This window comes from Mesoplodon bidens, assembly GCF_964165515.1.
Source record: "Mesoplodon bidens genome assembly, chromosome: 4".
Classification (NCBI taxonomy): domain Eukaryota; kingdom Metazoa; phylum Chordata; class Mammalia; order Artiodactyla; family Ziphiidae; genus Mesoplodon; species Mesoplodon bidens.
The window spans coordinates 109,584,051-109,596,639 of NC_138160.1; the positions used below are offsets into that span (position 1 = coordinate 109,584,051).

General features: G+C 42.8%; 1 protein-coding gene across 1 annotated transcript in view; it reads left to right on the top strand.

Annotated features, from left to right (window-relative positions):
• Positions 1–8,848: 8,848 nt before the first annotated feature.
• Positions 8,849–12,589, top strand: part of ADAMTS19 (ADAM metallopeptidase with thrombospondin type 1 motif 19) — a gene marked incomplete at its 5' end in the record, with an annotated part of 287,542 nt that continues 283,801 nt past the window's right edge. Inside the window, 2 exons of the mRNA XM_081232610.1 lie at positions 8,849–8,890; positions 9,154–9,918. Of these exons, the coding sequence (XP_081088736.1) occupies positions 8,849–8,890; positions 9,154–9,918 (807 nt within the window). The remainder of the gene's footprint in view (positions 8,891–9,153; positions 9,919–12,589) is intronic.

The following is a 12,589-nucleotide window of genomic DNA, read 5'->3' on the forward strand; positions in this document are numbered from 1 at the left end:
ATTCCTCCCATCAATAGGTGGGATTTAGTTCTCTTCCCTTAGAGTATGAGTTGGACTTAGTGACCCATGTTGGACAATTAGATTATAGCAGAAGTGATGGGATATCATTTCTGTGGTTAGACTATCACAATATTGTGGCTTCCTTCTTGAGTGCACTCTCTTGCTCCCTCTTGGATAACTGCTTTAAGGGAAGCCAGAACCTTCAGGCCCACTCATATCATCAGTGACTAGCCTGTAGCTCTGGCCAATAGTTTAGTTGCAATTTTATGAGAAATCTTGAGCCAGAACTACGCAGTTAAGCCCTTCCTAGATTCTTAACACTAAGAGACTGTGTGAGATGATAAATGTTTATTTCTTTAAATGCTAAGTTTTGGGGCAATGTTATGTAGCAATAGATAGCTAATACATATTTTGGTACTTTGAAGTAGGTGTTGCTGTACCAACAGCTTAAATTTTAAGAATGGCCCTGGAGCTGGGCAGTGGATATTGAGGAAAGTATCAGTGAAAGCCTAAAATACTTTGAAGAAGCTTTACTTGAGGTTTTATTTTGAAATAATTTTGTACTCAGAAAATTTGTAAATCTAATACAGATATCTTCTATGCATCCTTCTTCCATTTTCACCAATGATACTGTCTTATATAACCATAGTCTATTATCAAAACCAGGAAATTGACATAGGTACAATATTATTAAGTAAACTACAGACCTTACTTGGATCTCACCAGGTGCATTGTGTGTGTGTGTGTGTGTGTGTGTGTGTAGTTCTATGAAATACTATCATGTATAGATTTATGTAACCACAACCATGATTAAAATACAGAACTGTTCCACATCTTAATAAAACACCCTTTTGCCATTTATTTATAGATACAAACTCCTCCAAAACATAATCCTTGGCAGCCACTGATATGTTCCCCTTAACTATAATTTTGTCATTTCAAGAATAATATGTAAAAAGGATCATATAGCATGCAACATTTTGAGATTGATTTTCCATTCACCATAATACCTTTGAGATCCATTCTGTAGTTCATTTAATGTATGAGAGTTCCAGTTGATTCCACATCCTTGTCAGTGCTTGGAATTTTCAGTATTTTATATTTTAGCCATTCTAATAGGCATATAATGATATTTAATTATGGTTTTAATATCTATTTCTCTACTGATTAATGATGTTTAATATCTTTTCATGTGCTTATTGGCCCTGTATATACTTGCTTTTCAAGTCTTTTGTCCATTTTCTATTTGGATTGTTTGTTTTCTTAGTAATTATTTCAAAGATTTTTTTTTTTTTTTTTTAGTATTCTGAATATAAATCCTTTGTCAGGGCTTCCCTGGTGGTGCAGTGGTTGAGAGTCTGCCTGCCGATGCAGGGGACACGGGTTCGTGCCCCGGTCCGGGAAGATCCCACATGCCACGGAGCGGCTGGGCCCGTTAGCTATGGCTGCTGAGCCTGCGCGTCCGGAGCCTGTGCTCCACAACGGGGGAGGCCACAGCAGAGAGGCCCGCATACCACCAAAAAAAAAAAAAAATCCTTTGTCAGATACGTGGTTTTCAAATATCTTCTCCTCCCAGTCTATGGCCCATCTCTTATTAGTGTCTTTTTCAGAGAAAAAGTTTTTAATTTTGATGAATTCCAATCTGTCATTTTAAAATGAATTTATTTTAACTTTAAAAATTATTATTATTATTATTATGCTTTTGGTGTCATGTCTAAGAACTCCTTGTTTAACTCTAAGTTATGAAGACTAAAGAGTTTGTTCCATGTTTCCTTCTAGAAGTTTTGTGTTTATTAGTTTTACATTTTATATTTAGTTCTATGGTACATTTTGAGTTAATTTTTCTATAAGTTATGAAATTCAGTTAAGAATTTTAAAATTATTTTTTTGTCTTCAGTGTCCAATTGTTCCAAATCCATTTGTTTAAAAGATACCCTTTCTCCATTGAATTGCTTTTGCACCTTTTCCAAAACTTAGTTGCATACTTATGTGAGAATATTTCTGGATTCTCTATTCTGATCCATGGATCTATGGAATACAACAATCTATTGGTTACTGTACCTGTAGAGTAAACCTTAATACTAGATGGTGTTGGGCCCTCAGACTTTATTCTGTTTTGCCAACTTTTTCACTATTTTAGTTTCTTTCTGTTTCCATATATATTTAAAAATCAATTTTATATCTTCAAAATAATCCAGCTGGGATGTTGATAGGAATTTCTATCAAAAAGATATTTTGGACTGAATTGTCAACTTTAATATTACTGTTTATTCTTCCAAACTGTGAACCCAATATGCCTCTCCATTTATTTAGGTCTTTAATTTTTTAATGTTTTGTGGTCTTCAGCATACAGATCCTATACTTGTTTGATTCGACTTACACCTAAATATTTCATTATTTTGGAGCTAATGTAAATGTTACTAAATTTTAACTTTAGTTTCCAATTTTTCACTAGTATACAGAAATTTGGTTGACTTCTGGTGTTGACCTTGTATCCTGTGATCTTGATTATTACTCTAGGAATTTATTAACGTTTATTTTGAGGATTTTCTATGTAGACAAACATGTCATTGGTAAACAGGGATAGCTTTATTTTTCCAATTACTTTTATTTCTTTTTCTTGCTTTATTGTACTAGTTAGAATTTCCAATACTGTGCTGAATAGGAGTGGTGAGAGTGGACATCCATGCCTTGGTCTCAGGCATGGATAGCATTCAGTCCTTCACTCTTAGCTGCAGTTTTTAAAAATAAATAATCTGTATCCAGTTGAAGAATTTCCCTTCTACTCCTATTCCAGTTTGCTGAGGGTTTTAATCATGAATGGATATTGAATTTTGTAAAATGCCTCTTCTTCATCAATTGGTATAGTCATGTGGTTTTCTTCTGTAGCCTGTTGTTATGGTAGATTACATTGATTGATTTTGGAATATTGAACTAGCCTTGCATTTCTTAAATAAACCTCACTGGTCATGTTACATTATTCTTTTTATATACTGCTGGATTCAATTTGCTAATATTTTGTAGATTTTGCATCTATATTCATGAGATATATCGGCCTGTATTTTCCCTTTTTGTACTGTCTTTGTCTGGTTTTGGTATGAGGGTAATGTCAGCCTCACAAAATTAGTTGCAAAGTGTGGTCTTCTATTTTCTGGAATAGATTATGTAGAATTGGTGTTACTTTAAAAACAAATGTTCAGTAGAATTAACCATTGAAACCATCTGGAACTAGAGATTTCTTTTCTGAAAGTTTTTTAACTACAAATTTAATTTGTTTAATACCTTAAAAAAGCTTTTAGTTGAAGCCATATGATGTTTGGTAAGGCTATAGGTAGGGGCTTGTAGCAAAGTGAGGTAAATATTATAGGAAACTAAAGGAAAAGGAATCCTTTTCATATAGTGGCATTAAATTTAGCAACACTGTTGTCTGCAGTAGAAAAATGGGCCTAATGAACTGGTTCATCAACCTAAAAAGATTTCCAAAAAAATTTTGAAGGTGCCCCCTGGTTTATTCCTTCTTATAGAAAATGTGAAAGGAGAGAGATAAATAAACTGAAGAAAAATTGTTAATAAAAACCAGCCAGAACTTGATGGCTCTGAAAAATTTCAGCCTCTTTTTCTGGAAAATAATGCTAAATAATTAAGAGCAAATAATTATTTTAATAATTAAGCTCAAATTGCATCAGATCAAAGATGAGACGCAGGGCACTTTCAGGAAAGCATGGTCTAATGATAAAGCCAAAGGTGTGGCTGTAAAATCCTTTGTTAAGAACTCATAAAGATCATAAAGATCACATGTGGCCAGTCAGAGTGAAGGCCCTCTAAAGTGTTTAAATGTGTTTCTCCCAGATCCTTCCAGTCGAACAATAGGGCTCCTAAGAAGCCTAAGAACACTGTCTCTAACAGTTTCATCAGAAACTCAAAGTAGGGAAGGGTTTATCTTAAGAAGGTTTGAGGGTGTGGCTGTGTCTAATGAAGTGGTGAACCCCATAAAGATTCACAGGTGACTCACAAATTTTGAGAAATAGAATTACATATGCAGAGACATTTCTGGTCAGAAGGGGGCAGAGGTTATATAAAATGATATGAAGTTATTGGAGCCATAAATTCTACTGTCAGGAAGTCCACTGAGAAAACTACTCAGTTGCAAATTCATACTACCTTTCATGAAAATGGAAGGAGACTCAGAGTAGATACAAGTTCCCAGAGGGCAGAGACCAGAGCTATGAAGAATTATTCTCAGACCTTGAGACCTCATCAAGGAACTTTACATTTTCCCAATTGGATTTCAGAATTGCTGTGGACCAGTGACTCCTTTGTGCCTTCTCCTTTCCTCCCTTTTGAGCAGAAATGTCTATAGCAATTATCCTGTTTGTTCTACCACAATATGTTGGGTGTATGAGAGGCAGATAAATTGTTCCTTTAGTTTCACAGGTGTATATAGAGAGAAAGACTAAATTTGAGGAGCTCTACTTAATGAACTACACTGAGGACATTCACATTCACATGGACATGATTTAGATGGTAAGATTCTGGACTTTGAGCTAATGCTTTAATAAGATGAGCATTTTGATAGCCTTGGGAAAGAATGAGTGTATTTTACACATGAAGGAAGTGCAAATAACTTTTTTGCCAGAGGGTATAAGCACCCTGGACTTAATGATTTGCTTCTAACGAAGAGAATATGGTGGAAGTAACGGTAGGTCATCTTCAATATTAGGTTATAAAAAACCATAGCTTCCAGTTTGGGTGCAATCTCTCTCTTGCATCACTTGTTCTGAGGCAACACATGAAATGAGAGGCCCTATGGAGAGGTCGATGTGACAAAGTTTCCTGTCAACAGTTATGTGACTCTGAAAATAGAACCTCTACCTTCATTAAGTCTTTAGAAACTTTAGTCTTGGTCAAGAGTTTGACTGAAATCTTGTGAGAAACCTTGAGCAGAAATATCCAGATTCCTGATCCTTAGAAACCATGTGAGATAGGAAATGTTTGTTGTTTTAAACTGCTAAGTTGGTTACGCAGCAATAGATAACCTCTACACTCTCTATGCAGCTCCCTCCTCTCTGGTACTGTATCCTGTAAATTCCAGTCATCTTGCTCTGTCTTCTCTTCTTAACTCAGCTAGTGTTCAGGGCTCTGTTTGGATTTCTCCTCCCTGAGCTGAAGCTTGTAGACTGCCTCCAGGTAGTAAGCTGGGGAAATCGTAAAGATCACCTATTTGCTTCTCTTCTCTCATAGTCACAGTCCTAGGCTCCTGTTGTCCAATATCTGAAAACTATTGTTTTTTACATTTTTGTCTCTTTTCCTAATTGCTTAAGATGAGAGTTAAATCTGGTTCCTGTTACTCTATCATGGCCAGAACTAGCTTAAGTCTTGATTTCGATTTAGATGTGAGTGCTACTGGGAGTTGATACCCTCATGCAACTCAGTGAAAGGGTTCTTTGTATTTTCTTAAGATTTTAATGTTTTTTAGAGAGGAAAGGACTCGAGATTAGCTTTACGTTGTGAGAGGCTTAGGGCCAATGAGTGAAGAGAATGAGGAAGGACTGAAGGCCTCAAAGCAAACTTTCTACACAGAGAAGCATGGGTTATAAAATGCAACATGTGAGCACCTGGGTATAAGAACAGTTGGTTCCACTTACTCTGATGCTTTGTCACTTACCTTCACCCCATAAAAGCAGTGCTTGGTTGATGCTAGCTACCATCTGGTGACATATGTAGTGACCTGTCTTAACCAACATGTTTTTCCCAGCTGCTCTTTTCTTCCTCTAAGGTTGGTAATGCACACACATGTCACAGTCTTGCCTTTTCTCCTCTATTTCACCACTTACATTTTACTTAATTCCAAATCAGGCTAGTTCTTTTTTTTTTTTTTTTACATACATACATACTCAAACCCAATTTAACTGATGCTCTTATTTGCACTTCTAAGTCTCTTTTACATAAGCACAAAATCTTCACACAGTCATTTCTCTCTTAGGCTTATTCTCTCTGTAAGCCAGATAAATCATGCTGATAGTAACTGATCATCAACAGATCTAGACTTGTAATTCTAGGTCAAGGAATTGGAATAAAATACCATACAGAAATCAATATCTATCATCTTCTAAAGCATCTTAGATAATTTCCACATGCATTTGGTATATAAATCATTGTATTAGGGTGATGTACAAAAGGTATATAAAAGAAATTCCTACCTTTCCAAAAACTTGATAGTCTAGAAGAAATATGTACATGAGTCATTACAACCCAAATGATTTATAAAAGCCTTTGAAAATATACAAATAAATTATTACAGTATTTCAAATAGGAGAAAGAGTAGAGATAGTTGGGAATTAGGCAAACTTTTCTGCAACAATCAATAGTAACCTCTACTGTAAGGGATTGGAATGGGTTAATGGCTATATATAGCAGGGGGAAAAAGGGAAGGATGGGAACTTACGTAGGCAGCCGGTGCTTTTAAATATATTTAATTTAATCGTATGGCTCACCTAGTTTTAAGGAATCACAAATGTATTCCAATAAATACACACAATGGAATATGCATTCCTTCTACAGTTTTATATTTTTGTTGATATTCTTGTTAAAATTACATGAGAAACATTTTATTTAACACTCAAATCCTTGTGGAGGTGTTTCATTGAAACTAACCTTCTGTGTTAAAAATGTGCTTTATTTCTTAAAAATAAACTGCCTCTGATTTCTTGTCTAGTTTTAACTCTGTAGAGTCCCATAAAAAGGAGGGTGTAGGCTCCTAAGCAACCCAGATACTTCTTGAGTGTCTGGAAACCCACACCCACCCTAGTTACTCCAGCTTTAGAGATTTTACAAGACAAGGTTCGGAGACAGACACACCTAGAGTGTCTTTATGTTTGTTTTTAATCTCTGGACAACTCAAAGGAAGTATTCTAGTACCCATCTTATTCAAACAATGGCTTTCCTTTGAAATAAGATCATCTGCCTCCCTCAAAGGCATACTAGTCACCTTTGACACTAGCAACAGAAGGGAAAACAACAAAGGATGTGGGGAACCAACCTCAGTGCTGGAATTTTTAAAAACTGATTTGCATTAACTCTTATTTCTAGGTGTCTGGCCTAGTTCAGAGGATGCAAATGGCAGGTTAGATCAATCACCGTTGAGTCTGATATGAAAAATTTGATGTGGCCAAGAAAGAGGTTCAGAGAGCGGAGTAGGTACTAGGAAGGGCTGCAAGAGATAAAGCAAGAATATTTAAGGTTGGATTGTGCCCCAAAGACGAAACATAGCAAAAACATATTTAACGGGGAAAAAAAAAGGCAAAATAATCTCACTTGGCCTGAGATCTTTAGAATACAGTATTTAATGCCGGTTTCTTTAATCTCACCCTCATTAGGAATGTGTGTGCATGAGTTAGAGAGAGAGAGAGAGAAACTGAGAGCACTGATGAATGGGAAGCCGGAAAGATAAGGTGGGATAAGGGGCTCTGAAATGTCAGGGTGTCTACTGTCCTGGGAACTTTTGAAGCACACTCCATGACGAATTACATTATCTCCAGGCTTAGAAAATTCCCAGAGACAGAGATGGGAAGAAAAATCAAAGGTCTTTGGTAAATGGGGCCGCTGCTTTGTGCTCAGTCTGCACTAAGTTTGGCTTTTGAGTGATGTGTGGATGGGGGGAGAACTCCACTGAAGGAGGAACCCGAGTAAGGGGGTGAGCTGGGGAGGGGACGGCCCTTCTACCTGCACACACCTCAGCAGGGAGGAGGGGGTGCCGCGTAAGGATGCAAATCCGGCCTCCCGGAGTGGCCAATCAGGAGTCGGGTGAGGGAATTTGGTTCCCCACCCACCCCAACCGGGCTTTTGAGCACGTGTGCGGTGTTCTGGGACCTTTGTCCCGCAAAGTCTCGCTTGGCGGGCACCCCTTGGTCCCTTTTTCTTGTCGGATCCGCTTGAATCTTCTCCACACCCCACCTCACGAATCGTGTCTTCCCCTCATCCCCTTACAAATTCCCTCCCGCGCCGCTGCAGGTAGGAGCCTGGAGCCCTCCGGTCCCGAGGACGGTGCGGAGCTTGGCACGCCCGGCTGCTGGGACCGTGGCACCAGCCCCTGGCAGTTTCGCGCGGGTGCAGGCGGCGAGCCTCTGCTCGGACACCGCGGCGCTCCTGCCCGCGCGGGGCAGTCCTCCGCCTGTCCCGAAGCAGCGCTGCCTGTCTTGCGCCGGCCGGCTCTCGGCTGACTGTGGGGCTGTCCTGAGGGGCTCCGGAAACTCCTGCGACGTCCAGAACACAGAAAATAGACTCATCACCTAATTCGCCAGGGAGCCGGAGCGCTGCGGGGCCGCGGCGCTGCCTGCCCCCGGCGCTGCCTGCCCCCGCTCCTCCCCACCCCCACCCCCACCCGTGCTCCAGCAGCCTCTCGGAGTCACACAGCACCCCCCCCCCCCGCGGCAGACAAAGGGCCTGGGCAAACTCGCCGCCCGGCCTCCTTGCGCTCCGGGAGGCGGCGGCGGCGACTGCGGCGCTGGCGGCGGCGACCGCGGTGGATCGCGCGAGGAGGCGCGCGCGGGGCCGGGAGCGCGGTATGGGGAAGAGCCGCGAGATGCGCCTAACTCACGTCTGCTGCCTCCTCTACCAGCTGGGGGTCCTGTCGAATGGGATCGTTTCAGGTAAGTTCTTCCGTGACTTTGGGCTTGCTTTCCACCTTCCCCAACGGAGACCGGGCACGCACGGGTAGGCAGGCTGGCGCAGCTGTGCGCCGTGAGCAGGGCTCCACGGGTAGCAATAAAAACCGGCGTGCGGTTGCGGGTGAGAGGGTCACGCTCCTGACTGAAGCGCACTTCTCGCGGCCTCATTTCAACAACGTGAAATGCTTAGTTTTCCTCTCACGAGAGTAATAAGATTTGCAAAGGTACGTTTACAGCACCTGGAGGAAAATTGGGACGTAAAGAAATTGATAGCTCTGCCTTGCTCTGGCAGATACTTAAGGAAATCATTTAATTGTGCTGGAGTCTTTGCACCGGTTTTCTTTTCTACAGCTAAGTGCTGTCACCAAACTTTTCAGCCCCACTTTTCCCCTCCCCCTGCCCCGATAATCATACTTTTATTTTGAAAGTGCTGGGGTCTGTAATCTGATCGCTAGGCTTCAGGGGTTGCGAGAGTTTAAGGGGCTAGACGGGTGGTCTCCAGCGCGTTACCCTTGAGCCCTGTGTGCGGAGTGTGTGCCCGGGGACGCTTGTGCTACTGGAATCGCGGCACCTTAAGCCCAGCACTTCTCTGTCTGCCCCGCCCGCAGGGCTGCAGTTCGCCCCCGACCGCGAGGAGTGGGAAGTCGTGTTCCCTGCACTCTGGCGCCGGGAGCCGGTGGACGCGGCCGGCGGTAGCGGGGGCAGCGCGGACCCAGGCTGGGTGCGCGGCGCCACGGGAGGCGGAGGCGCCCGGGCTCAGGCGGCCGGCAGCTCCCGCGAGGTGCGCTCCGTGGCCCCGGCGCCGCCCCAGGAGCCCGCGGAAGGCCGGTCAGAGCCCCGGCCCCGACCCCCGCTGCCGGGGGGCGAAGAAGACGAGGAGCTCGAATCGCAGGAGGTGCCGCGGGGATCCAGCGGGGCTGCCGCCCTGTCCCCGGGCGCCCCGGCCTCGTGGCAGCCGCCGCCGCCGCCCCCATCTCCCCCCGCGGCGCAGCAAGCAGAGCCGGACGGCGACGAGGTACTGCTGCGGATCCCGGCCTTCTCCCGGGACCTATACCTGCTGCTCCGGAGAGACGGCCGCTTCCTGGCGCCGCGCTTCGCGGTGGAACAGCGGCCGAGTCCGGGCCCGGGCCCCACGCGGGCAGCAGCCGCCCCGCGCCCTCCGGCGCCACCCGACGCCTCCTGCTTCTACACTGGGGCTGTGCTGCGGCACCCCGGCTCGCTGGCCTCTTTCAGCACCTGCGGAGGTGGCCTGGTAAGCGCCTTTCCTTCCCCAGCTCTCCTCTTCCCCCTGCCACTCCTCTCTCTCCCCCTCGTAGACCAGGCTGATTTGCCTGCCCCTCATCCCCTCACGAAGTGCGCCCTGACCTTGGCCTTAGTCTGCATCCCCCAGGAGTCTCTACCGTGTACCTCCCGTACAACATCTCCAGGGCAGTCAGTGAATCTGAAGGCTAATTGGATGGATTAATAGCCTTCTGCTAGATGGTCATAAGTTTCTTCATAACACTATGTAAAACTGTCTCCTTGCAACTCTTCCCACTGGTTTTATTTCTGCTTTTCAAAATAAGCCCACCACGTGGTGTCTTTTAGGAGACTGGAAGACAACCAGTCTGCTCACTGCTGAATCTCCTCCTTGTTTGCCCCTCACCCCCAGTTTCTCATCTATTATCTCATAGTTTTTTTCATGTCCCACTTCAAAGTTGTCAGAACAGTCCTCTAGGGAGTTACATTCTGACAGCTGTCTGGAATTTAAACACATCCACGCTCACACGGGACACCTGTTCACTGTTCCTGTGAGAAACGAGGGGAGAAGGAGTTAACTCAAAGGCTGCGAGCAGTTGACTAATGGATGACATGAGAATCCAGTCAGTACTTGAAGGGTTATGGTTCTATGATTTAACATTTCTTTTCTAAGGTTTACATTTTATTTGGCAAAAGTTTCTTTTCTTTTCTCCACTCCATGGAGGAAAACAGCAGGGATGAGAGCCTGGCTAAGAGGCCTGTTGGATCTAGAAAGTAAAAGCCATTTGCCCTGTCTGAATAATACAGATCATCATTCCATTCCCCCCCACCCCCCGCCCCGTCCTTTGACCCAGGGTTTGGGATAATTGTTGCCTCCTGTAAGTTGACCTTTACTTTGTGGTAAAGTATACATAACATAAAATTTACAATTTTGACCATTTTTATATGTCCAGTCAGTGGTGTTAAGTACATTCACATTGTTGTGTAGCCATCATCACTGTGGACTTTACTGTTGGTTTAAGGCAAAACCCACAAAATATTGTAAACACGCACGTGTTTTCATTTTGATAATTCCAAGTGAGCCATTGATGAAATCCACAAAGACTTGTCTGAAAGCAACCTGCTCATTTGGAGAAAAATCCAACAGTAATGGACAGCAGAAAATATCAGCACAATCAAAGACACCCAAAGCCATGAAATGGAAAAAGATGGTTAAAAATCCAAACAAAATGAAACTGGAAATTTTTACCTATACCCTTCTGAGATCCCACAGTCAAATGATGTAAAATGCCGCACAGGGCTGTATTTTACCAGATGCTCATAATGATGAATATTCAAATATGGTCATTTTTAGCCATGAGTGGAAAAAAATGCCGTGGAAGAATTACATGAAAAGCTTTTAAAAATGTTTTTTGTGGAACTGATGTTTGAACACTTCACTGGGGGAAACATCTTGTGGGGATTTCATTGTCCACTGGTTTTTGGCCAGGGATTAAATAATTACATATAGAAAGTTCCTGGTGCGGTAGAAGCAATAGGGGATAAAGCATTTCACTGTGTTGAAATGTGGGCTTTTGGTCAGATTTTCCAAATGAGCTCTGCCTTCTCTCCATACTTAAAGGAGCAAAGTTAGAATTATGAGTACGTTTTTCATAGACTGAATAGGAGTTTGACATACCTCCCTGTTTATCAAGTTGGACTTTTACTCACTTTTCCTATTAGCCACATATGTATGTGTTCTGAACTGGGAAGTCTTTGTTGTTGAGGAAAACTGACATTGCTAGCGATACAGTGTAGCAGTCAGACTTTGAGTAAAAAGTTAGGCAAATAGCCAAGAAGGGTGGGTTTGTTACTCCAGACTCTGTCATGCCAGCCCTTTCCCTTATGAGGGTGGATTAGGAAAGGGAAAGCATGATTTGTTATCTGAGCTCTGACATTGGCCTGTTCCCTACTGATTGACAAGTCCCTTTCCTCTCTGGGATCCAGTTTTCATAAGTAAAATGAGAGAATCTGATGACTTAATTAAAATTGGATGATAGAATAAAAATTTTGTTGGATGCTAAATATATTCTAGAGCCTGCATTAGGGGCTCACACATTAGAAGCACATCATATACAAGTATATACGACACAGGTGGTCATGAAACAGTGACATAGCAGCATGTTAAATCAGATGTTATGCCCAAAGTTAAACCACGCTTGGGGAGTTGGGGAAGGCTTCCCAAGGCAGAGTTTCAGTGGATTTTGAAGCATGGGGAGCCTTTCTCCAGGCAGGAAAGGGCTGGGAATGTTACAGATAGAAGGAAGAGACTGAGTGGAGATGAGAAAATGCAGAGCCTAACAAGGCAATGAAAAAAAAAGTTTCTTCCGACGAGGCCAGAAGGTGCAATAAGGGGAAGTGATCCTAAACTGTCTGGTGAGATCAGACCTCAAAAGCCTTGTCTACCTGAGTACGGGCTTTTTCTGTTTAACTGTTGATTATCGAAGGATTGCATTCTTGTTTTTCTCTATTTAAATTCTGTGATCCAGTAATTCTAATGTGAGGCATCATGATGTCTTTATATGAAGGTGCATTCTTTATAAATGTAACTCCTTTAGTTTGCAACAGTTTTTTCTTCTCAGTTAGTAAAAGCTTTCTGACTGTCAGTTGCACAAGAAAGAGTAGATTACAAAGTACACCTTCCC